This window comes from Eptatretus burgeri, chromosome 3 (assembly GCF_056783735.1).
Source record: "Eptatretus burgeri isolate ZD-2024b chromosome 3, Ebu_testis_v1, whole genome shotgun sequence".
Lineage (NCBI taxonomy): Eukaryota > Metazoa > Chordata > Myxini > Myxiniformes > Myxinidae > Eptatretus > Eptatretus burgeri.
This window is the reverse complement of record NC_140963.1, coordinates 93,711,346-93,738,476: the sequence shown is the minus strand read 5'-3', so window position 1 is coordinate 93,738,476 and position 27,131 is coordinate 93,711,346. Positions and strand designations below refer to the sequence as shown.

The 27,131-nt window shown below is 43.2% G+C and overlaps 1 protein-coding gene across 3 annotated transcripts in view; it reads right to left on the bottom strand.

Moving 5' to 3' along the window:
- Positions 1-26,816, bottom strand: part of SV2C (synaptic vesicle glycoprotein 2C) — a 143,693-nt gene extending 116,877 nt beyond the window's left edge. The window contains exons 1-2 of one of the 3 annotated variants that reach the window (XM_085874555.1): positions 26,762-26,816; positions 6,728-7,302 (exon numbers count right to left, since the gene is read on the bottom strand). In XM_085874555.1, coding sequence (XP_085730681.1) covers positions 6,728-7,063 — 336 coding nt within the window. In that variant the 5' untranslated portion in view covers positions 7,064-7,302; positions 26,762-26,816. Of the gene's footprint in view, positions 1-6,727; positions 7,303-22,116; positions 22,694-26,761 lie in introns of those variants that run through there. The other 2 variants (XM_085874556.1, XM_085874553.1) reach the window with 2 other exon arrangements.
- Positions 26,817-27,131: the final 315 nt, after the last annotated feature.

The window sequence follows — 27,131 nt, the reverse complement described above, 5'->3', positions numbered from 1 at the left end:
GCAAATGACCACTGTGGGATATTTAACGTCCACCAGCTAATGCTAGAAAATGAGACAACCAGCTTAAAGTCCTTCCAAGAAATAGCACTCTTTGTAATGCAACATCATGCGGTCATGCCTGCATAACGCACCAGTTTATACTGAGATTTGGAATCGAACCCAAACTAGACAGCAAAAAGGTTGCTGTGCTATCTCTGCATAATCCTGGTAGGATTAAATAACATGCCAATGATAGCAATCCCACTCTTGTGTGCAGCCTTGTGGCTGCAGGTAGCATCATTGGCTGAGGGTGCAGCTGCACTGCTGATGCAGTGCCCTTATTTCCAGTACGCTGGTGCTGATTTCACCGACCCTGGAAGGATGACAGGCTGAGTCAACCCCACCTGGTGTTAATTAAGCAGCCGATGGGGCTCAAACTCAGGACCCCACGATCCCAAAGCCAGCCACCCGAACCACTAAGCCAAACCAGACTTCAAATTATACCAACTAGAACCACCCGCTCCCTCCGGGAGTCGTCAAAGGGGTCATGTTATTATATTTATGCCTATTTTACTCAAAGGGGTCCCAGGATTACACACCCAAAAAATGGTTGCAATTGGTTCAGCCGTTTTTGCGGTACCTAGGAACAGACAGACGGACAGACGGTGAATTATAGTAAGATGAACATGCATCAGCGAGTACATATTCTCGGTTTCTCACGATACAAAAAAAAATAAAATGGAGAACGTATTGAAGGTCAGAAATCCAAGTCATGGATATCTTCACAGAAATGACCAAAGAAAATTGGTTGACATGATGGCTGAGAGGTACGCACGCTTGTCTTTAAGCTGTCTATCCTGGGTTTGAATCCAGGTCAGGTCAGGTATGGGAGCATGTGCCAGAACAGCGCGTCGCTGCGTCCACTTTCCGCCGGTACTCCAGGGGCCTCCGTCTGGCCATCCCCCAGGCAGATGCCAGGCCCATCCCCATCTCCTTGAGATGATGGTCAACCTGCTGTAACCATGAGGCACGTGGTCGGCCCACTGGCCTCCTCCACTCATGAGACTCCCTCGCTGAGAGAATCTGGTGAGCAGGATCAGCGTCAGGAAAACGAGCCACATGTCCATACAGCCGCAGCTGACGCTCACGGACTATGCAGGTAACAAATCTCATCCGAGTCTCTCTCAGCAACCGCTCGTTGGACACAAAATCCGACCAGCGATAGCCAAGGATTCTCCGAAGAGACCTGGTACCAAAGGAATTAAGTCTCCATCTCAGATCCTTGGTCAAAGTCCAAGTCTCGCACCCATAGAGCAAGACTGGAAGTACCAAGGACCTGAAGACTCGGACTTTCGTCCTCCCGCACAGGTACCGGCAGCGCCACACCCCATGATCCAGTGAATCCATGACTCCCCAGGCCCGACCCAGACGTCTATTGACCTCCGGCTCACAGCCAGCAAAGACATGAATATCACTGCCAAGGTAAGTGAATCTCTCCACGACCTCAACATCCTCACCACAAACAGACACAGACAGGACAGCAGCATCCAAGATGTCACCGAAAGCCTGGATCTTTGTTTTGACCCAAGAAATCCGTAATCCCAACGGCTCCGACTCCTCATTCAGCACCTCGAGGGCCCCCAAGAGGATGTCTAAAGTCTCCGCAAAGATGACTGCATCATCTGCAAAATCAAGGTCCGAGATCTTGACATTGCCAAACGATGCACCGCAACTTGATCTCTCCGACATCCTCCCAAAAATCCAGTCCATACAAGTGCTGAAAAGTGTGGGGGCCAGTACACATCCCTGACGAACTCCAGTAACAACTGGAAATAAGTCAGAGGCGGTACCACCACACTTCACAGCACTCTCAGTACCAGAGTAGAGTTCAGACATCAGATCGATCAGTTTTGGTGGCACCCCACGAAGACCAAGAATCCTCCAGAGGACATCCCGATTCACTGAATCGAACGCTTTACAGAGATCAACATAGGCTGCAAGCAGCCCCTGCCGAAACTCTCGTCTGCGTTCGGTGAGGACACCAAGTGCAAGGATACGGTCAATCGTTGACCTCTTTGGTGTAAAGCCTGACTGCTCTGGACGCTGGTGCTCAAGCAGATGGTGGCGAACCCTATCAAGAATTATCCGAGCAAAGACCTTGCCCGGCACTGAGAGCAGCGTCACCCCTCGGTAGTTGTTGCAGTCTTGGCGATCACCCTTCCCTTTCCAGAGAGGGACAACAAGGCCCCTCTTCCAGTCAGTTGGGATGATGCCTGTGTTCCAGGCAGAGCACAAAACTGCATGCAACGACGCGAGTGCAGCATTTCCACCAGCCTTGAGAAGTTCAGCATGGATGCCACAGATCCCTGGAGCTTTGCCCCGTTTCAACTGGTTCACCGCAGCCCGTGTTTCCACAAGCGATGGTGGACCACAGTTGATTCGAGGGTCAGCAACAGGGATTGTAACACCCTTGACGTCCAACTCGACAGCTGGGGGATCAGCCTGGTACAACCGCTCGAAGTAACCGGCCCAGCGGGCCTTCACTTCAGACTCCTCTGTCAAGAGCCTACCACTCTCTGCTCGAACTGCAGTGCTCCGAGGGATGGGCTTGGATGAACGTAATGCGCGAATTCCCCTGTAAGCAGGACGAGAATCACCTGTCCACAGGTGATGCTCTACCCCCTCACAGATTCCTCGCACATAGGCCTCCTTGTCCACCCTCAGTGCACGTACAGTTTTACGCCTCAGCTCCCTGAACAGCTCAGCTCTGCCATTCAGCCTGGCCCTGCGACTCTGGTCAATGGTATCCAGTGTCCCTTGAGAGACAAAATTCTTCTTTGCCCTGTGGTGAACTCCAAGGCATCCACCGGCAACATCAAGGACGGTGGTCTTGAAGGTGTTCCACAACTCTTCAGGACCCCCCAAAGCACCCAGACCCCCCCAAGTGTCCACTCAGCCTGTTCGCAAACTCCTCAGCTACTCTCTCATCCCTGAGCTTGGCAACATCCAGCCTAGGCTGGGATGGTACCATTCTCCAGGATTTAAGGTGCAGCTTTAGAGTTGCTACAACAAGCCTGTGGTCAGTATTGAGGAACTGAGCACTCCGGTAGACCCTGCAGTTCTGGATCATCCTCCAGCGACCGTCAATGAGGACATGGTCAATCTCCTTTGCCACACCGCCAGCGTTGGAATACCAAGTCCAGCGATGAGCTTGTGGGCGCTGAAACCATGAACCAGCCACCCTAAGTCCATGACTTCTTGCAAAGTCAAGGAACTTAGTGCTATTCTGGTTCATAGTTCCTGACCCATGGGGACCAACACACACCTCATAACCATCCCTATCAGTTCCAGTCGATGCATTGAAATCTCCCAAGACTAGAAGTGTATCTCGTCTGGGGCACTGATCAACCACAGACTCGAGTGTGGCGTAGAATGCATCCTTCACGGTGAGATCACTCGCCTCAGTCGGAGCATAAATAGAGACCAGGGAAATGACACCTAAGGAGTGACGAATCCTTAATCTCATAATACGCTCGTTGACCGGTGTTACCTCAATTATCATTGGGGTCAGCTTATTGGACACAGCTACAGCAACTCCTTGGGTATGGTAACCATCAGAGCGACCAGACCAATAGTAGGTGTAACCACCCACCATTATCTCGCCGCAATCCGGTCTCCGAACCTCAGAGAGAGCTGCAATCCCGATGTCCAAACGCTTGAGCTCAGATGATAACAGAGACAGGTGATCATCCTCTCTTAGGGATAGGACATTCCAGGCACCCACCCGAAGGGACCGCCTCAGGTTAACCCAAGGAGACCGCCGTCTGGTGGACGACACCTCAGCACCACTCCGACACACTCTCCCGCAATCTGACCCAGGGATGTTACCCCGTGGTTTCCCTCCTATCAAAGATTGGGGGTCCCGAAGGCTTTGCCCCAATCCCATCATCCGGTGAGCTGCCCTGCGAAGGGAAGAATCCAGAACCAGCTATAAACTGTCATCCTAGTGTTTCACAGGCAGGGCGATTCATCAATGTGTGCGCCGTCCAGGGGAGTTAAACTGGATGTCCGGTCTTCCAGCATTCATTGGTGGACCTTAAAAATCCCACGGTGTCCTTCACGAAGAGTAGGTGAACTATCACCGACACCATGACCAAATTCCAAATTCCTGCCTCAACCAGCAGAGGGCATTGCATCAGCGGTACAACCAACGATGCTATTCCGCAGCCTTGTGTTGAATAGGAATGAAGACAAGAAGGCTGAGAAGAGAGAAATTACTGCACATACAGCCTAAAATGATGCACCTTATCCATTTAAAGCTATAAAATGAAAAATTTCACAATGGTCACATCTGGAAATTCTGAAGCTGTGTCAGGCCAACCACTCATGATGATTCGGAATGCGATTGTGTTTGCTTCGTGTTCTACATTCAAAGGATCTTGTATAAATCTGGTCATCCCATGATCTCAAAACTTTGATTGTAACGGCTGAGAATCGAATCTACTGGGATGTTGGAATATATGACATCACAAGTGTTTCACAGGCCAACCGCGAAGCCCCAAATAACAATGACATCCCATATTAAGAGGTTTATTCGAAATCGATATTTAATTAGACCAGGAATATTATAAATATGTGCCTGCTTGGAAGATTTACTCTCTGTCATCATAGCAACAAATCCACCACAATGAGTTATGGTGAATGCTTGCACTGTTAATGAACCAACAACAACAACATGTGGAAACAACTAGATGGTTTGGTGCTATCCACTGTTGATCAGAAAGTTTGTAGCCTAATAAAAAGCACTTCATCACATAAACTTAATTCAATTTCATACATTGTAAATCTTGCACATAACGTGTGTGTGTGTGTGTGTGTGTGTGTGTGTGTGTGTGTGTGTGTGTGTGTATGTGTGTGTGTGTGTGTGTGTGTATGTGTGTGTGTGTGTGTGTGTGTGTTTTGAACTCTCAGCCATCATGTCAACCAAGTCTAGTGAAGGATGATCTTTCTTTCAAATGCAGCACATGTTTGTGGGTAACATTATTTTTGGGTTTGCAGCTGTGCTGTTGATGCAGTGCCCCCTGTAGGTTTGAGCAAGAAATTGTAATTTATCCAAGGTGTCGATGCGAGCTCACCTACCTCACCGCAAAGGACACCATGGGATCTTTAACGTCCACCAACTAATGCCGGTAGATGGGACACCCAGTTTAACGTCCATCCGAAGGACGGCACTCACTTTAATAAATTGCCTGACCTGCAAAAAAACACCAGGATGACAGTTTATAGCTGTGCTGAGATTCGAACCCACATGAGGCAGCTCATGGCCAAGTGTGCACATCTCTAAGCTACAGTGTCAGCTAAGTGAAGGATGATGGTAGATTGGTAGGACGTCATATACATGTGGCATGATACTGCATCATCCCGGGAGGTTGCTGGTGCTTTGTCACACCGAGTTACAAGTAGATAATTATCAGCAAGAGCCCCATGGCTGGGTTGGACAGAACCTTGACAATTATTCAGGGTACTGTCGACAAATGCCTACCACCAATTCATGAGATCTTTAACATCCACCAGCAACCACCAGCAACCAAAGCTGGCAGACCGATCTCCAGCCCAGCATCCCGTCAAACAGATGGTGTACTCATCGATTCCCTGCCTGTGAAACACCAGGGTAAGTTTATAAGCCTCGTTGGTTCAGGAATCGAACCTATATGTGATAGCTCAAAAAGGCGGTGATGAATTAACCTGTGAACCCGACACACATCTTCTTGTGCAAGGTTTCCTGCGGTCATGGATATAATTATTTTGTGCCATGTTGTATATATGGCCTTCCTATTTGAATTAAATAAGAGAGTGCATTTAATGAAGTGGATTCAATGATGTTTAAAAGTTGTAATTTTAACCAAATTTGTCAGGAAAGAAATCTATATAAGGAAACCAATCATCAAGTAACAATTGACAAAAAAAACTGCTCAAAGCACAGCCATAGATGGATCAGGTTGTTTTAATGGGGTCATGTTTGGGTTATGTCACAGCCATGTTAATTCGCAAAACAGATGCCCACTGTGTGGCGTGCAATTGCATTTGCTTGTCTCATGCCGGAGAACAATAGGAGGTCTGATCATCCGTTTATATCGACCATGTATCTTCTGTCACTATAAAGCAGGTGATCTTCACTATTTTTGAGAAGGGGGGGGGACACTTTTGCCGATAAGACATCAGTGCGAGAGCCACCGCAACACCTGCAAGACTTACGGCTGCTGCTAAGACCCTTGCTAAGACCCTGCTGTATTATTGGCCGCACGTCAGGGGGCCGCACTTAAGGCCACCGGGGGCCGCCGGTGACTCGCGGGCCATGCAATGAAGAACAGGGCTATCAAGGAAGCAAGGGTTATAGAGAGGAGAGTTTGACTTTATCACTGGCGTTGGAGAGAGGGACACGAGATGTAATGTAGACTGCATTGCAAACCTAATTGTCAGTTACAGCATCCTGAGGCAAGCACAACACCAATTGGATCATGGTGCCAACTAACCCATCATTTTCTTTTCAATACTGAGTACCTCATTCAGAAAGTTCATAAACTAGTCTCCCCAATCAATCAAGAACTACTGTATGTAGTGCTAATTGAGGACCTCATCCGCTACTGTGAAATTGTAACATTGATGCTTGTGATTACATCATCTTCATGTTACCAAGTGGCACATCTTACCAACTTACTTTGACTATAAAGAGATGATTTTATCTCACCTGATGCATCTTGTATTCACCCGGAATTCCCTGATATTCTCCCTCATAAATCTCATCATCCTCATCATGTCCCTCGGTTGCCTCGCTCGAGTTCTCCCCAGAATCGCCGACTCCATCTTCATCTGGCTGCCAGCGATCTCCTATCGTTGCCTCATTCTCATCTTCATCATCATCGTCATCTTCTTCTCCAAAGCGTGAGTATGAGCGTCGGGTGTACTCATCTTGAACTCGATTCACCCCGTGGCTCACCTTTTTCTTGGCTTGTCTCTTCACTTCCCGTGCAATGTCTCTGGCACCTTGCATAAACACCACACTTTCGTGGGAAGCTGGCTCCATTACAGCCACAATATCGGAAACGAAACAAATATCTCCCGTTACGACCACCAGCAACTCTTGAGATAGCTCGCAGAAGAAGTCGAAGCTTGGGGTCCTTGAATGCTTCTTGAATCAACAAAGTAAGCAGCCAAAATTATTTGGTCTCACTTTGTGTTGCTTTCAAGATGCACCTGTCGCAATCTCACTTCATTATTTCATCCACTTTCATCTTGGGTGCTGATAAAGCATCAGTTGTGACCCTGCGCACAGGCAATCAGATATTGACAAATTGAAATTTAAGACATCACAAGAGTGCATTTTTGATGGCGCATTGCAAAACCCCTATGTTTTCAACTCCCGTAACATAAAGACAAAAATAATGTCAAACAACTGCTTTACATGCACCGCACATACAATGTTGCACGGGCGATATTTAACAGAAGCTAGATGGACTGAATGGCCTGATCCTGTGCTTTGCCGACTGTTTTACTGCAGGTAATGTGAAAAGAAACATTTCGAACTGACTGGTGTGTACAATTTCCAGGAAATGCCACCAAATTAATGACATGGTATTATTTTCCTGATTGCTGATTTTCATTAACCTGATTATAATAACATGGTAATCTCCTACAGTGCTTATGATATATCAAAAATAAGCTCAATTAGCTGTTTGCTCAAGTGGTAAAAACTTGTATATTTCTCCACTGCGGTGATTCTGCTTTGATTCCCATGGTGGCTCACACTCACCAATCGACGCTAGACAAGTGTGAAAAGGATGCCAAACATCCTTCAATAAGAGTATAAGGATGCCTTCATGAAATAAGCAGGTAAAGGTGTTTTTAACCTCCGACTACATATCGGATGGAGGGAGGCTTATTGCTGTTATCAGGTTTGTTTCTGCAATTAGTGCCCCCAATTTTTAACTCAACCAGAGTTTCTTAGACCCCGAGGAGTACTAAACCACCATTTATAAATTCGTATATATTTATTTATTCTTCCTGCACTCTCAATTTCCTCGCATATCAATTTACGAGCTGTATCTCAGAGCCGGCTGGGAATTTCGGAATGAAATTTTGCATCAATAAAGTGAATAGAAAATATGCGGGCTTGACATAAATTTTTTTGACCTTGACCTATTTTTAAGGTCATGACCTCATTAGACATTTTAATATTATTCACTACAACTTGACTTAGGTTTGGCTGATCGGAACGAAATTGCCCTCTCCTCTCTACATAGCCTAGAGCAGTGGTTCTCAAACTTTTTTTGACTACCGCCCCCTTCTGCCCTCTTGAACCGGCCCAATGCCCCCTTGTCCTATCGTTCGTGGTAGGACACCCAGTGGGCAATAGGATAGTCCGAATTTATGTAGATAGGAAGCAAAAATAACAGAAGCCAAATATTTTCTGAATAATATTTTACTTTACTTTTCCTTTACTTTTCTATTTTATTTTGCACTACCTACAATGTTTCAGCAGAACAGGTCCAGGTGAGGCAAACTGGGAATCTGTTATCACAGGCCCAAATACCGTTAGTGTGGAGGGTGGGCCTGGTGACTCGCTGCGAGATTATGAACGTCTGGCTCCATCTCAGTGAGGTTGAGACGCAGATCGCCCCTCTTGGTAATGTCAAGGCGGTTTTGATACTTGGTCAGCAGCACCATCACGGCGCTGAATCCTCTTTCAACGAGGTATGATGTGTGGAACGCCATCAGCAGCAGTTCTGCCTCTGTCCACATTGCGGGGTATTCGCCCCGCTCCAGAATCCAGAATTTTGCGTATTCGTGCTGCGAGAATCTTGCCTTCGCCTCATCATCATTCCACAAGTTGATAATTTCTTCCTGTAATTCGCGCTTCACATCTCGAATGTCACATTTGAATGGGTTGATCACCCATGCTGGCACCGACGGTTCCAGCATGTCTCTGAAACGCTGCTCCATATCTCCACGAATCTTCTCAAGGTGATTGCAATAAACGAGCAGCTCTTCATCAGAAACAGCAGTTTCCTTTGCCAACTGGGGAGAGTGGTACATATCTTTGCGGCCGAGGGTTTCCCTGTGCAGAGTCGCCTTGGTTACGAATGCGCCGATCACTTTCATTGCTTTAATCAGCGTCATATGGTCACCCTGGAGTTGTTTGTTGACATCATTCAGTATACTGAATATGTCCGCGAGGTAAGCCACATCATGCTCAATCACATTCACTTTCTCCGATAACTCTGTATCAATTTCCGACAGAAACTCGACCACTGTCGAGAAGAGGGCATGGAAACGGGTCAAACAAGTGCCTTTGGACAACCATCGAACTTCGGTATGCAACAAGAGCCTCTCGAGTGGTTCATCATTCTCCTGGCAAAGCTGACGAAACAGCGGATCATGCGGAGACGACACCTTGATTTTATTCACTGCTTTGATTACTATTTGGAGTGATGTATGAAGTCTGGTGCTGAGAGCTTTTGCTACAAGATGCTGGCGGTGCATGACACAGTGAATGGCAAACACGGACGGTACCTGGTTCTTCAGAAGCGCAATCAAACCACGCTGGCGGCCAACCATCACTGGTGCCCTGTCCGTCGCGCAAGCGAGAATGTTCTCCATCGGTATGTTCTTATCAGTAAAGTACTTCTCCAACGTTTGGAAGATGGAAGAACCCTTCGTATCGGTCTGGAGAGAGCGGGCAAACAACAATTCTTCCACCATTTCCTGATCACGGATAAAGCGAACGTAGCAGAGTAACAGAGCTTCACTGTCACGCAAAGTGGACTCATCCAGCTGGATGGCGAAGTGCGTGCTTCTCAGCTCACAACACAGCTTATCTTCTACATCTGATGACATTTCATCAAACCGCCTGGCCACGGAATCATTGCTGAGCACAATCTACAAGAGACCTGGATACGATCCTGGCCCCTAAACAGTTTTTATCACTTCCCCAACAGCCGGTTTGATCAACTGTTCACCGATTGAATACAGTTTTCTAGATCTGGCGATGAGCAATGACAGCTTATACGACGCTTCCAGTCGTTTATCGACAAGATTTTGGCTGGCTTTGAACATTGTCGTTACCGTGGATCACTTCTCAAATTTCTCTTTCAGCGATTGGAAATAGCTGACCTCTGCGCGAGCCTTAATACTGTGCTTTTTACTCAGGTGCTCGCTCAGTCGAGATGGTTTCATTGCTTCATTGGACAGTGTGACACCACACAACAAACACATCGGTAACTGCGTGCTCGTCAGGGATGGAAAGAATCCATACTTGATGTATTCAACCGAATACTGACGGCACTTTTTCTTTGAGGCCGACATCTTGAAGCTGACCGGACGTGAAGCTTTTTTGAATAACGAAATCAATACGCCAAGATGTCGAAAAACTAACACCAGTGATAAGGCCAAACAATAATTATATATTTCCGGTCTCTGGTCAGCGTGCGGATCGATTTTTACCCTGCGCGTCAAAAAAAATTTTTCTTCACATTTCCAATGGTAGCTACAACAGCGCGCGCCTAAAACACAATGCCACGCCGCTTCAGTACTCGCGCCGCCTCAGTATTCACGCCGCCTCACTTCTCGCGCCGCCTCACTACCCGCGCCGCCTCACTACCCGCGCCGCCTCACTACCCGCGTCGCCTCAGTACTTGCGCAGCCTCAGTACCCGTGCCGCCTCAGTACTCGCGCCGCCTCACGACTTGCGCCGCCTCAGTACTCGCGCCGCCTCAGTACCCGCGCCTCGCTGGGAATTGCGCTGCCGGATCATAACACATGTATATGGTATTCACACCATGTGTGTATAAAAAAAAAAACACTGACTTGCATTGTTGGTAAACAAGTCTGTAATATGCTTGAAGAACTTAATGATTTTCAGAATAAATACATTTTAAAATGTGTTCATTATTTACAAAAAGGCCTACCTGTCCCATTGGCTGTCTTTAATTTCTCTCTGGACGGCGCCATGACAAACGAGGAGGACCACAACGGGCATTGTATGGCCAATTTGCCGAATGGCGCCGGGTAACCTGTTCAGACTGCAGGAAGCCCAATGAGCGCTCCTAATCGCCGCCGCTCCTCTAAATCGCCAGTGCCCCCCAAATCATTGCCAGCGCCCCCTACCACTCGTGGAGTCTGGAGCGCCCCCCTGAACGTTCCCAGCGCCCACTGGGGGGCGGTAGGGACCACTTTGAGAACCACTAGCCTAGAGCAAGCTGCATTTGAATTTACATCATACCCCTCTGGGTTAAAGATCAAGTTTTTACACCCCTATGTATAGTAAACCACCGTTTAGGTTTTTCTCTCTCTTTCTGTCGATGTCCGAGTTGCATCTCGGATCTGGCTGGGACTTTCGGAATTAAATTTTGTATCAACAATGGGAATACAAAGCATGTGGGGTTGACAATTTTTTTGACCTTGACCTAATATTGATGGTCATGACCCAATTGTAGACATTTAATGTTTTTCACCATAACTCAACTAATGTTTGTCTGATTGGAACAAAATTGCCCTCACTAGATAGTCTAGAGAAAGGTGCATTTATACTAAATTTACATTATATCCCTCTGAGTTAAAGATCAAGGTCAAATGGTGGTCTGCACAAAAACATTTTTTGGCATCCCTCAATTTTGCCAATGTGGTATCTCAAAGACCACTTGGCTTTCCAAGATAATAATAGTGTAACTGCACTGAAGTTGTACACCTGATATTTGATTTGTCCTTGACCTACTTTTTTTCGGAATGTGACCTAATGAACAAAAAAAAAACATTTTTGATTACAACTTGACCAGTTTTCCTCCAATTGTCATGATGTTTGGTTTTATGGATCGATTGTACATGGGGACACATTTTATTAATTTCCACTCTATCCCTCTATGTTGAAGATCAAAATCATATGGCGGTCCAAACAAAATGGCCATCATTAGATCATTGGCCAAGGGTAGGGTAAGCCAGCGGAGGCCTATCCTTGGCGATCGCAGATATCTATATTTTAGTTGTTATGAAAGAAAAACCATACAGTCTGCACAGCGAGTGATTAAACCGAACCACATCGCACAATCAAACCCACTCAAAACTGCACTATGAAAGGTCAGTATGGCAGTTGAAATTCTAATTGTGCATTAACTCACTCACTAACAATGTATCATTCACATTTAAACAGCAGCAGTAAATGTTATGTTCGTATATGATTAATACCATTCATGTTGTTCATTTTAAGCTCAATTATTCACCTCCTTGATTAAAATGACAAGTTTTAAAGTACGGTATATATTTAGCCGGTATTGGTAAAAGTTAACATAACACTTTCACCAATAAAGTGGTTCCAGTGGTTCATTCAGAGTGAAGTTACGATACCGCTGCTGAAAAAAGAAAATATTGAAAATATGGCCATTAAGGTTAGGATTAGTTTAAAGATTTAGTTTAACATTATCCCATTACCAAACCACAACTCGAATGGCCATTATTTTACAAATTCCTTTGAATTCATAATTTTATGGTTTAAAGTGTTAATTTTAAAGTTCGGGTTAACGTTAGTATTATTATTGAGTGTTCAGATTGGTGTCACCGCAGTGAAATATTCTTCATGTAATATGTGCCATTACCAGTGGTGATGTCACTGCATTTTTTATTTTTTTAACAGGACCGAAGGCTAATAGTGGAGCTGTCACACACATTTCACAAAAACGGAAAAAAAGATGAATACATGAGACGCAACATAGGACTGTTAGACGAGACAAACGGCCACTGAGCTTGGGGGAGGTGCCGTCACTTCCCGGGGCACCCTGGGTACCAGCGATGCCACAACAATGGCGCTGCCTTTCTCACCACACTCAGAGAGGGATTCCCCAAGGAGGAATTTTCTGCTCCCCAGGGATGCCAACATATGGGGATTGTCTGTGCTCTGTCCTTTTTAAAATGCTGAACGTCAAGCAAGGAAGCAGCATGTACCATTTTTCAAGTCTTTGGTTTGACTCGGCCATGGTTTGAACAGTCGACCTCCCAGACTCGGATGAGACGCTTTAACTATGTTAAATTAATGTCTTGAAGCACTGAAATCATTTTACTGTCAAATTAGTTTAAAAAGCAAATATTTGTTGTCCTGTAGGGTCCGCCAGCGAAATATACATTGCCTAAAAGTTTTATTAATGCAGTGATTTGCAACATGCTAGATCGACTAGAATCAATATGATCCAGGCAAGGCATTCCTTTCCTGCAGTAATTTTTTGCAGACTACTGTTGTAGGACCTGTTACCAACTATAGTATATGAGAGTACAACTCTCATATACTATAGTTCTAACTGGAGCATTTTTTCCTGGGGAACACTCCAGGAATGCAACCCTTTGTTATAACGCAGTTGCCAACACCACAGAATAGCAGCAGTGTCTCTCGACACAATATCCCAGGAAATAGTTATTTTGTCCAGAAAAGTCTATAATCTTATCATGAGACAAAATTCAAGTTTTATTTACTTCTTTTTGTGTTCCAATCTTACAAAGCCAACGGCCTGTGTGCCGATGACACTGACAACAGATTCACTTCTCAAGCATTTTGATTCTTCTTGACACACTCGGAGATCACAAATTTACTGGATAAACGACAGGCATGAAAGTATGCATTTGTTTATTGTAAATAATGAAGTGGAGTGTCCATCCCCTCTCATTAAAGCTCTTTTCAAAGGCAAGCTATATTGTTACGACACAAGGGCATGATGCCTTATTACGAGTATAATTACACGATGATTTACCTGCAGTGATGTTATGTTTGATCAACCCTTGATTTTTGCTGTTTGTGCCAGATAAAGGCTCTTAGGAAAGCTCTCAAGATCACAGAACATAAATGAAGGAAAATCCTGCTGCATACACATATCTATTCTGAATTCCCTTTGAAACATTCATAAAACTTGTTCGTTGTTTTGAACTGAAAGCCGTTTTTCTGAACCATAACAAATCTCACCAGGACTTTAGAATAAGAGCCGACGTAGATCAGCTGATGGTTCATCAAGTACGATTGAATATTCACACCATTCAGTGAATAAGATTTTACTGGTAAAACCAGTGGACACCAGAACCGAGTAAAGTAAATTTTCTCCATTTTTGTAAGAAGAAGCTCGAGGGATAATTTTGAGCAAATGTGGACAGATTATTAAATATACCACAGAGATAGCACAAAGCAAGAGTCACAGAGCATTGTTGGGTAGCCAGAGTGAGAGCTGAAACTGGCAGGGGAGTGCTACTCAGAGGGGAGCAGGATAAGCAAAGAAAGTCAGATTTGGAGAGGTACTCCTCTGTGGCTTGCGGACTGAAGGATGATGATGCCTGAAAGCAAGTTCAATTCAGACTCTGCCTTTATTTGGTTCATTCTGAAGAAGAACTTCTCTGTGGATTTGGTACAGCTGCTCTTGAGGACCAAGCTACGTAAAGAGGGCCCCAGCACATGGCTATCAACCCCTTTGTTCTTGGGGCTAGCAACAGCGGTAAATAATTGCCGAGACCCTGAGTGTTACGTGTCATGAAGGTTCGAGCTTACTGCAACAGCCCTGTCTCTATTTGCCCATGTACAAAGGTGTCTGCTGCCAAATTCAATCCTCCAAGGGTACGCTTGTACAACACCAATGTGTGTGATATAGTGAGGCTTCTGAGCAATGCAAGAGGTTCGTTTCTTCACCACCTTCTGCACCTTACTTAGCCTAAGGTACAGAACACCTATATATTTTGACCTTTTGCCAATGCCAAGTTATAGCCGATTCCCAATTTGGATGGGTCTTCACCACTTTGGTCAAGATCTAACAGATGAAGAAACTCTTCTTTTTTTTTTCCTTCTATTTGTTTGTAGAAAATAACGAAGCTCATATGAGAGTTAACACACAGAACGAACAACAAGGGGAGCAGGAGACAAGAGGGACTGAAGAGGGAAGGAAAAAACAGTGGGAAACAGAGACATGAGGATATCTGTGGAAGGGAGAGGGATCAGGTGGGGTACGCAAGGTAAATAAGATAGACACGACAGGGACTTTCAGATCCTTACACGACAGGGACTTTCAGGAAGGAAAGCAGGGAATTTCAAGGAAGGGGGTTTGGGGCAGATTAGCGGGGATAGAAAAGATCGTGGTTTTGGATGGGGGAAGATAAGAGGTGGTGGTGAACAGCTGTTTTTAAGACCTGGAGGGAAGAGTATAATTGAAGAGAGTGTGGGAGTTTGTACCAAAGGTGGGAAAAAAGAAGAATGAAAGAGTGAAGGTGAGCAGTGATTCTTGATTTTGGCAGTTTTACCAGGAGGGGGTTGCTGGTGGTCCTTGATCACCCTGTGGAAATATGGGATGGGGTGGGGGGACACATCTCAGACAGAGCTGGGGGGGTGAGGCCAAAGAGGAGATGGTAGAAGACAGAAAGACCAACCAATCTGCCTGCAGTGAGAGAGTGAGAGACCAAAGACTCGGCCTCATCACGGGAGATACCAATGATCCTAAATGCCTTGATTTCTACAGTGTGAAGCCGAAAAAGGTGAGAGGCAGGAGCACCAGCCTTGAGGAGAGAGCAGTACTCCATCAGGCTATGGACAAAAGCTTTGTATCTGGTCAGGAGCTCAGGTGGGTGGAGGAAGGACTTTACACGACGGAGGATTCCCAGTTGGCAACTGGCTTTGGAGGCCTTTGGAGGTAATGTGGCTTTTTCAGGAAAGATCATGGCAGATAGTGAGATCCAGAAGTTTGAATGAAAGGACTTCGTCAAGAGGATCATTGAGAAAGTAGATGGGAGGATTTTCCAGACGGTTCTTTCGGAGAGACATCGTGAGAGTGGGAGATTTGTCAGGATTGAAAGACATGTTCCATGTGTTGGACCAGCTCATGATTTTATCCAGTTCTGCAGAGAAAACCCAAAACTGCATAAATATCTGATCAGATGTACCATGCTCTGTGTAACAGAGCGTTGGTTCTGCAAAAGCGATTTCTTAGAAACAGTCATGCTGGGCAGTTTGCCATCCCACTCCCAACAGTAGTTCGGGTAGGAATTTGGAATTTGTTCATGGTGCGGCGTAGCTCGCATACTCTTCATGAAGGACATCTGGGGAGCTTTACTCTCCACCAAACTATTGAAGTCAAATGGGACACCAGGCTTAACGTCCTTCCGAGGGACAGCGCACTGTTCGATGCGATGTCCTGCCTGTGCAACACCAATCCGATAGTCAGGTCAGGAATCAAACCAAGAGGGGACAGCTCAAAGGAAAGCGTGTGACCTCCACTTGGATGGTATGCTTGTGACATAATACACCAACAAAGAACATCATTACAGTTAATGGAACAATGCAAAGACGGTAATTATAAAGCTTACAATGGGAAAAGTCTTTAATGGACTGATATAGGCTACGCTCTTCTAATTTTCCCTTAAACCTTATCAGGTCCAAATGTCCTTCCCCAAGCACATATCAGTATACCAACTTCCCGCATGAGCTTTCAATGTTATAACAACCAATAAACGTGCAATTAATCATTTATGCAATAAATTTGGTTTCGGAATTGCGCAGGTAAAAGGCTGGTTGAGAGGATGCAATCATATTTTCAATGTCATGGAAGGAAAGTAAAAGTAATTGGAGCGAAATAAATTAACAATCATCCTTTGAGAATCCGTCGCTGCGAGGGAGTGAAGAGGAAGATCGTAGCGACCACGTCGCAGCTGCTGCCGCACTGCAGTACCAAGCAGCCCCCAGCCCGGCCACGTTTGCTTCCTTCATGCTGGGACTGCCATATGCCGGCACCCCACCCCCACCCCCACCCCTGGGTCACAATCGCAGTTATTAAATCCTTGTCCGTGTTGTTCTAATTTTGATGGTTGTTGCTGTTTTGAAGTTTATTCTATATGTCAGTGTTGGAATGTATGTGGTAGAAACAACTGTAAAAGTTACTTAGTGCATACAATGCATCCCCCCCTTAGCAAATCCAGTTGTACTGCATTCATTGTTTATTACATTGTGATTAAGACATGTGGAAAGCACATTCCGACCATCAAATTCGGCTTGAGAGATGTCTTCATTTTGACGGTTTCAGCCCCCATGCTGTCGGTTTTACTGCTCATTTGTCCACATTTCACTAAAGTATGTGTAAATATATGTATACATACATACATACATGATATAGATATGTGTATACATACATACATGATATATATATATATATATATATATATATATATGTATACATACATACATGATATAGATATGTGTATACATACATACATGATATAGATATGTGTATACATACATACATGATATAGATATGTGTATACATACATACATGATATAGATATGTGTATACATACATACATGATATAGATATGTGTATACATACATACATGATATAGATATGTGTATACATACATATATGATATATATATATATATATATATATATATATATATATATATATATGTGTATACATATGATATAGATATGTGTATACATACATATATGATATAGATATATATATATATATATATATATATATATATATATATATATATATATATATATATATATATATATATATATATATATATATGGCTGCAAAAGTAGGTATACAGTAATGAAAAACAAAACGTGCGCATAAATCGTATTTTATTGATTGTACAAGCATATCAATAATAACATACCATACCAATTTTAATGAATTAAATGAATTCTCGTATTAAATGAATCCAAGCACCACTATTATAATACTGGTAATACTGGTGTAATCCTTACTGTATACCTACTTTTGCAGCCCCCTGTGTGTATGTATATATATATATTACATGTGGATTTGTGTGTCAGATGGAGAAAGGGATATTGTATGGTGTGTTACTTAAATTTGCTAATTTCACTTTATTGCCCATTTCATCGTTTATACATGGAGCATAATTATGTATTTCCACATTTACACTACATCTGCTCCACCTTCCAATTTACACATTTGTTCAGTAGCACTCACAGCTCGCTCGCTGGAAAAGTGGATATGCTGAACCAAGCATTGAGCTCTCATACCAAGTTACGCTATAAAGTACGGTACAGTACATTATTTTTTTTTAAGTTATGTGAAGGACACACATGCGTCTTAGATACACCATCGTTTTATTGCGTTTTTCAACATATAAGTATATAAAAAAGTTAATAAAATATAGAAATTCATGTGCAGTATCTGTTTCATTATACTTTTTTGACCTTTCTTGGATTACTGTATCTCGTTTACAGAACTTCTGAACACCACACACATGAAAATGAAACCTATGCTTACTTTATCACACCATCAAAGTATTCACGCACCTCATGAACAGATATATGGCACAAGGCAAATAAAACAAGTTTAAAATAATTAAAAACAGCAAACACATCGACTTTAAACCATTATATGTGCAATAATCTATGTCTGCATGGTACTGGTGTTGGAATGAGGGTTTATTATTCAGGGCATACAAGCCTACCTACCATTGCAGAGGTATTGAAGCAAAAAAATAATAATGAAAGATCAGTGAAATGGTTTAGAATGTTGAAAGATGAAGAAAACACTTTTGTTGATGCAGATTGTCGGTCAAGGAAAGGTCAATCAGACTTTGTCTCGAATCTATGAACTTATGAAATTTGAACAACAGACTTTACATCGTTACACGCACATTGAATAATCGCTAAATACCATATAAAGTTTTCCTTAAAAGTGACAATCATAGAAAGAATGAGGACCCAGATTTTGAAGAGAGGGGCAGAGTGTGTGTAGGATTATGGGGATGTGTCTGAGAAAGTGTGGCAATGACATTGGAGAGCACCATATGGGTACCACTTTGTAACGATAACTGGACGCGTTCATATTGCTTTGAACCTGGAAAAAAAAATGTTGAAATGGTCTTTAAAATGAAGGGAAAATTGTGGGATTAAACTACAGCACATTGATGTATTATTCTCATAAAAAGGGGAATGATTCAGACCCATTAAACTCCCTCCGGTCTCACTTTAAACCCCCTTCTCCCCCAGCCCCTCACTTCTACCGTTCCCAGGCCCTTCACTTGAGAACCAGAAATGCAAAACCACATACAATACTGACTCAGGGAGAAAGTTGTGATATATAAAGGATGTGAGCAGTAAAGGCTGCAGCCATTTGAAGGTAAAGAAGGTGAACTTCATTCTTAGTCCACAGAGAACAAAATGAATGGGAATTATGGACTTCACTGGCATCAAAATGAACCCCCCCAAAAATTGGATGACACCTTCAACCTTTTGATGAGTTACAAATAAAACAGACTGACATAAGATTATATATATATATATATATATATATATATATATATATATATATATATATATATATATATATATATATATATATATATATATCCACTCCACTGGGACCATACTCTCTGCAGAGCGTTGGTGCTGCCTAAGCAGTCTCCTTGGCTATTGGGTACAATTCTGGACGGGTCGCCACTCCGACACAGTATACCAGCATGCTGGCACTCATTTTGCCGACCTCGGAAGGATGACAGGCAGAGTCAACCCCACCTGGTATTAATTCAACAGCCGAGTGGGATTTGAACTCAGGATCCTCGGATCCTAAGCCCACCACCCTAACCATTAAGCCAACACCAGGCATATATATATATATATATATATATATATATATATATATATATATATATATATATATATATATATATATATATATATATATATATATATATATATATATATATATATATATATATATATATATATATATATATATATATATACATACATACACACACACACACACCTGCAGAAGTAGCACCTTTGCCTTGTTGGTCTGCAATCGACATTCCTGACCAGATTATAATACTTTTCCATTGGAGCCTTGCAGGCCAGGGATTGAATCATAAAGTATGCCGTCTCTCAGATGGACATTAAGCTGGGTGTTCCATCTGCCAGCATTAGTTGGTGAACGTTAGGTGAGTTATCACCAGACAAATGCATGGAAAAGCTTCCCAAAGTAAATACCTTGGGAAAATATTAAATAAAAAAACAAACATGACAATTGGATTACACACAGCTGGTACAACACATTGCGTTGTAATTTACACATAATTTCATTATTGTGATACTGTTTCAAGATGACGAGACATCACAAGGTTCAATTCCCCGGTTATTATATATTAAGCACTCATGGATCTGCATTGCTTGTCTCAAGGTCCTTCTCAATGTCTTGTGGACATGGTGTAGCCAAAAGTAGCTCAGAGAGGGACACACATGAGGGACAAAAGGGACACACATGAGGGAGGGAGAAAACACCATGCAAGCGGATCCTCAGGTTGATGACGCAAATGAAAATGTTGGGGATTTTGCTGATTTTTACGTGTGTGTGTGTGTGTGTGTGTGTGTGTGTGTGTGTGTGTGTGTGTGTGTGTGTGTGTGTGTGTGTGTGTGCGCGTGTGCGTGTGCACGCACGCACACACGATGGCTGTAGCTTTTCTCTGTTATATCCACAAAAAACTATTGCCCACCTTCGGGGAAGTTTGACATCGTCCGTGCGCCATGAAGGGTCTACTCAATTTGCCAGCACTATATTTTGGAACCATGATAGAAAACGGCCATCGTATGTCATGTGTAAGCAGTTTTGCTGCGAGTCTCGGGCGATATAATTTGGACACCATAGACCTGGCATCCAGTGCGTTCTTCTCTTCTCAAATCCTCCCTCCCCTTAAGACCACTGAAGCATGACCAATGCCATTGACATGCACCGCGCGTTCCCGCGACCATCTCTCTAGACCTCAGCCATGAAGCTCCAGCGGCCAGTGCGGGAATCCAGTTTTTGACCTTCGTGTCTGCTTGCTAATTTCCTGCACTTTGTCCTGCATGGGTCACACCATGAGTGCAGAATAGCGACATGAGGTGTTCAACGAGAGAACGCCCTTTGCGGCGAAACTGTGCTGCTTCTGTGCAAGGAGCCACCCGCAGAGCATCTCCATCCCCTTTTCATGCTCATCGGGGCATTTGATGTCACTGTAGGCTTTGCCTCAAAGGGAAGCGATCATCGCAGATAGAGTGATGCTTGGCACACTCATGGCACGGCAACGGGAGCTCTCATGCATGAGGACGATGTCCGCGACATCTTGGGCTTACGGAACAAAGTGAAGCCAGTTGACAGATTGGAAAAGTCGTCTCATCGGGAAAGACAAAAAGTGAAAAATCCATTCCATGTGTATACCTGGTGTGACGAAATAACCCGTTATTACATCACAATGGGACAATTCATCGCCTCTCAACCATATGAAGTCTACGCACACATTATTTAACAGCGGATCGATGTCGATTTTCCCCGAGATCGACATTTACGCTTTTTATTCGAACATTTTTGGTGAGAAAATTAGTTTCACGATATTTTTCGGTGTAATGAAGTTATTATTTATATAAAAGTAAACATATATATATATATATATATATATATATATATATATATATATATATATATATATATATATATATATATGTACACACTCTTGTTTGAATTTTTGTGGTCCCTTTTATATTTTAGGACACCAACTTAATGATCAATTATATCCTCAAAAAGGATGTCACTAGGGTCGCTTTTATCTCCATTCTCCCAGCACAACACCTTTCACCTTATCGATGACCCCTCCACCTGTCACCTTCCCTTAATTCATGGGCCCACCACCTTCCCACTCCCCCTTATCATGACCCAAACCCCTGCTTCCCACTACCTCTCCACCGGCAAAGAGATAAAGGAAATGTCTGCGAAAAGAGTCGAAAGGAAGTTTTGTTGTAGACACGGAGCTTTCCTCGATTTGGGATCACACGTTCGACTCGCTCAGGTCGCACGATGGAACCGGACAAAGAGGCGACTTGTGAGGGTCGCGGGATGACTCGTAATACCGGCACGAGCTCGAAGGGAGTCTCTTATCAGGGATGCGCAGGAGCCGGTAAATCCCACGGACAACCGCGGCCGCAGAAAACTAATGGTTCCGGAGCTGCTGCTCATGCGATTTGAGCCAAATTTCGCTCGGGGGCTTCAACGCCCACCCCACACGGTCTGCATGGTGGTGCCAACCCGTGTCCGTGCTCATGCGATTCGTGGCCCTTACCTGGTTGCCAGATCCTGCGCGGCGCGCCGGACCGCGTGTCCCCACCGCCTGGCCGCTCCCACAGCGAGCGTGAGAGACTCTTCGGCCCTTCTGGGCAGTTTTCTTCGAGCCCAGGCAAGGGGAGGTGGTTGGGCATGTGGGGAGGTGTGCAGGAAGGGGACCAGGGTTGGATGTACTGCGCATGATGCGCGCACTCGGAGAAGAACCGCCCGCGGTGCTTAAACCATCCTGTTAAAACATCTCATCACGGAAGCTGGAATTCCCTCCCATCGACCCGTGGTTCAGTGTCTTTGTGGCATCGAGAAAAAGTGTGCTTTTGGTCGGACCGAACATGGGCCTTTGGTCTTCCTGTACGTAGTGAAAGGCATTATTATGATCCCTCGTATTTATGGGACTAAACACATTGTTCTAGGAGTGTAACAGCTCTACAATCGGTTTCCTACACCCCGTTGTATGTATTGTTTCCACTCAAGACAATAAAATTTCCCAGTGGACCATGCAGGACAATGGTCGCACTTTGGAGGACACATTCATGCGTTTACCCATTCACGTGCAGGACATGCTGTGCAAAGCATGAGAAGATGGTCTTCAGATTAAAATGGACTTTTTGCGATGGTCCTTTTGGCACGATGAATGGCAGAGCCGTTTGGTGCTGGAGATAAGCGGGAAGGTGGGTGCTGGGGTTAGGGTGGGTGGGTGTGGGAGGAGGAGTAGGTTCCCCTACATTAGCTGCAGAGAAATCCAGGGGAATTACAACATGCACAGTGCGTTATGATCTTAACGGTGTTGGGACTTATGAGAGTGGGAAGCGAGATTGGGGGAGACAGTCAAGGTGATGGTTTGGGAAGTGTAAGAAGTGGGTAGGGCCAGGGCCGGATTTAGGCATGGGCAAGCTGGGCAGTTGCCCAGGGGCCTCCACAACTAGAGGGCCTCTACATACTTCATGAAAAAAAAATTTGTAAGGAAAAATGTATTTGTGAGTGCCTGAATGGTAGTTGGTAGTTAGTGGAACAGATGTAAGATATTCATCTATAACAGATGTAAGATATTCATCTTATCTCATTCTCTATTTTATATAGAAGTTCAGATTCTTTGTTTTTGAAAAATAAACTTTATGGATGACTGTAAATGTGTCTTGTCACCTTTTTAGTATTCTAAGGTAGGGTGGGCCTCCACTCCTGAAGGCTGCCCAGGGGCCACCATATGTCTAAATCCGGCCCCGGGTAGGGCAGAGCTGGTATTGAAAATGGTGGCGAAGGGTGATTGGTGAAGAAAGGGAGGGAAGAGTCCAAGTCAAGTTAGGAGGTATTGTGAAAGTTATTATGGTAGATACTGCGAAAGGGTGGAAAGGAGGGAGGGGTTAGTTTGAGGAAATATAAAGAAAATTAATGCAGTGTATACATAGCATGGGGGAATGGGTTAAAAAAACCAAAACAAACACACACACACACACACACACACACACACACACACACACACACACACACACACACACACACACACACACACACACACACACACACACACACACACAGCATGGGTCATGCTATGTGGTTTGCCATTGCCTTCACAGCAGTCAGTCAAAGCAGGGATTTGGAATTTGTTCACGGTGCCGGCGATAGCTTGCCTACTATTTGTGAATGACACCATGGGATCTTTAATGTTCACCAACTAATGCCAGCAGACGGGACGCCCGGTTTAACGTCCATCCAAGGGACGGCATACAGATTGATGAATCACACTACCTGTGAAACACTGGGATGACATTTTATAGCTGTGTCGGGATTCAAACCCAGGCTAGACAGCATAGAGGTGAGTGTGCGTACCTCTCGGCCATCCTGTCAGACCAGTATGTGTCCTCCTTTTCATTTTAAGCATCCACAACAATCTTTCACCATGTTGTTGAACGTCGGCCGAGGCCTTCACTTTTTTTCTTCTGCCCTCACTTTTTCACCTTTATTCGCTTTTAAATTAATTTTCTTTGCAACCGCTTCAGCGATTGACACGAAGCTTTCAACATCAAAGCAACTACCCATGGAGAATATTTTTTATTCAAAGTTTACATGATTATTGGATGGAAAATGCAAATGGCGTTCCAAAATATCTGCATTCTGCAGGCAGAAGTTACAGGGTGTTTCATGTATCAGGAATCAACGGCCTCGACCTCTCTTCGCTTGGCCTCGGCCGACTCAAACAACAAAATAATTTCAAGAAAAAGTACATTTTTTAAAAAATGTAAAAACATAGAGGGAAGAAATCTCAAAAGAAACAACCAAACAAGATAGGAATGACACCACATTACGATGCCATAATACAACACCACAATCCTCTTCTGGTTTAGCATTAGATATCTTTTCACGTTGTTCCATCGCAATCCCACAACAAAAGTAAAATGTCAAAAGATGTCGTGATGGTAATCCATAAGAGGATCGTGGTGTCATATTGTGGTATCGTAATGTGGTATCATTCCTACCTTGTTTGGTTGTTTTTGTGAGATTTCATCCCTCTATGTTTTTACATTTTTAATGTTATTTTTCTAGTTTCTGTTTGTTTTTTAAAGTAATAAAATATTTAATGTTGTATATATTTTGTTTATGGATTAAATCCATGTCTGATTTTAAATTTGGCTTATGGTACATTCTACCCCTGCCCACCTGCCCACCCCCCCCCCACCTCCCCTCAATCTTGGGTTTTGGTTCAGTTCTGAAATTTTTGGATTAGTCCTACCTAAAATTTTGCATATATTTAGATAAAAAAATCACTTAGAAAGAATTCACAACTCGTCAGTGCAAAAAGTTGCACATTAATTACTTATGCTAATTAGTAAAACCTACAGCGCCATCTTGTGTCCATTCTGAGATCGCTGTGTATTACTCTGGGACTTCTGATGTCTATGTATTCATAGGAAGACTACATGAACGTGGGTGATATGGGTCCCGTCTGTCTGTCTCTGTCTCTGTCTCTGTCTCTCATACACACACACAGACACTCACACACACACACACACACACACACACACACACACACACACACACACACACACACACACACACACACACACACACACACACACACACACACACACACACAGTAATTGATGATCTACAGACCTCATTCATCGGCACAAAAGCTGAACATCCAAGTCAGGAAGACATGCACTGGACTGGCATACCAAAATCAAACACAGTGTATCATAATATCATCTATCAGCAAATTAATCATCAGTCATTCTTCGTTCAATCATTAATACATAAATCTATCACACACCAAAACTGAAATTATTTACACAACACTTTTTCAGATCCTCGTGGAGGATCTCTAAGTCTTACTCACGTTGTTGTTCTTGTGGACTTTTTTGTTTCACAGCCTACAGTTTTCATCGCAACTTCCTGAAACTTGGCATATATATGTAAAAACATAGAAATATATATATAAAAACATAGAAATATATATATATATATATATATATATATATATATATATATATATATATATATATATATATATATATATATATATATATATATATATGCGCAGACAGTAATGATATCCGATTTTGAAAATTCCTCCTAGAAAAAAAGTTATGACATCAAAATATCTCCGCTAATGGAAATCACCTAAAAAAAAATCTCTGAAACTAGGCAAGCTTTTAAAATTCTGTTTGCGGGAATCGAACGGGGCATTAGCAGAGATGAATTACCGCACATATGATGCATCACTATGACATCATATCAATTTTTATGACTTCATTCCTATTTTTTGACATTTTTTGTTTTTTGTTTCACAGCCCACAGTTTTCATCGAAACATCCTGAAACTTGGCATATATATGTAAAAATACCCTGCACAGACAGTAACCATCTCTGATTTTGAAAATTCCTCCTCGAAAAAAAAGTTATGACGTCAAAATATCTCCGCTAATGGAAATCGCCTAAAAAAATTATCTCAAACTATGCAAGCTTTTTGAATTCTGTTTGTGTGAATCGAACAGGGCATTAGCAGAGATGAATTACCACACATATGATGCATCACTATGACGTCATATCAATTTTTATGACGTCATTCCTATTTTTTGACATTTTTTGTTTCACAACCCAGAGTTTTCATCGGATCTTCGTGAAACTTGCCATGTATATGCAGAAAGCCCACGCGCAGGCAGTAACCATCTCCAATTTTGAAATTCTTCCTAGAAAAAAAGTAGACGTCATAATATCGCCGCTCATGGAAATCGTCTATACCATTATCTCCGAAACAAGGCAAGCTGTTTGAATTTTGTTTGTGGGAATCAAGCCGGGCATTAGCACAGATAATTTATCGCAAGCCTGATACATCACAATGACGTCATATTCTTTTGTATGACGTCATCATTAAGAGGACGAGGATCTTAGCTCATTCGAGCTCGTTTTCATTAATATGTATATAATATCTCCATTATATATTTTAAGGTTGCCTGAGCTATACCTTATAAGAACCTGTTTAATGAAATGAATGACAATATTTTAAGTTCAAACTGTCTGATTACTTTTACAGAAAACTCATTCAATTATTTGTCATTGTTTTCTCTTTTTTTATGTCGTTCAAATCATTCCTAAACAAAATAAAATGATAAACAAGGTTTAATATTACCAGCTTTAGATCGACATTACCTTTCTTCCTTCTGCATCTGGCTATTGCTCAATTGATTGTGGTAATGTGACAAAAGTGGCGATAGCACTCGGCGTGATACCCTGGAGTACAATGCTGCCTCCTGAAAAGAGAGAACAAAGAATTTGTAAAGGAGTAGTTACTTCTTTCCATATATTGAAAAAATAACATTCAAGCAATGATATACAGTACACTCATCACTATATTTTATTAAGTCGTTAGGATGGGGAATGAGCAAGAGTGTAGATTAAAGAGGATAAAGTGGTAATCTGCTGTTTACACCTTCTTTTTTTTGCAAATGTATGTAGAATTAACATGTATGTTTTTTATGAGTACATTTATTTGGAGAATCATATTGAATTACACCGGCAT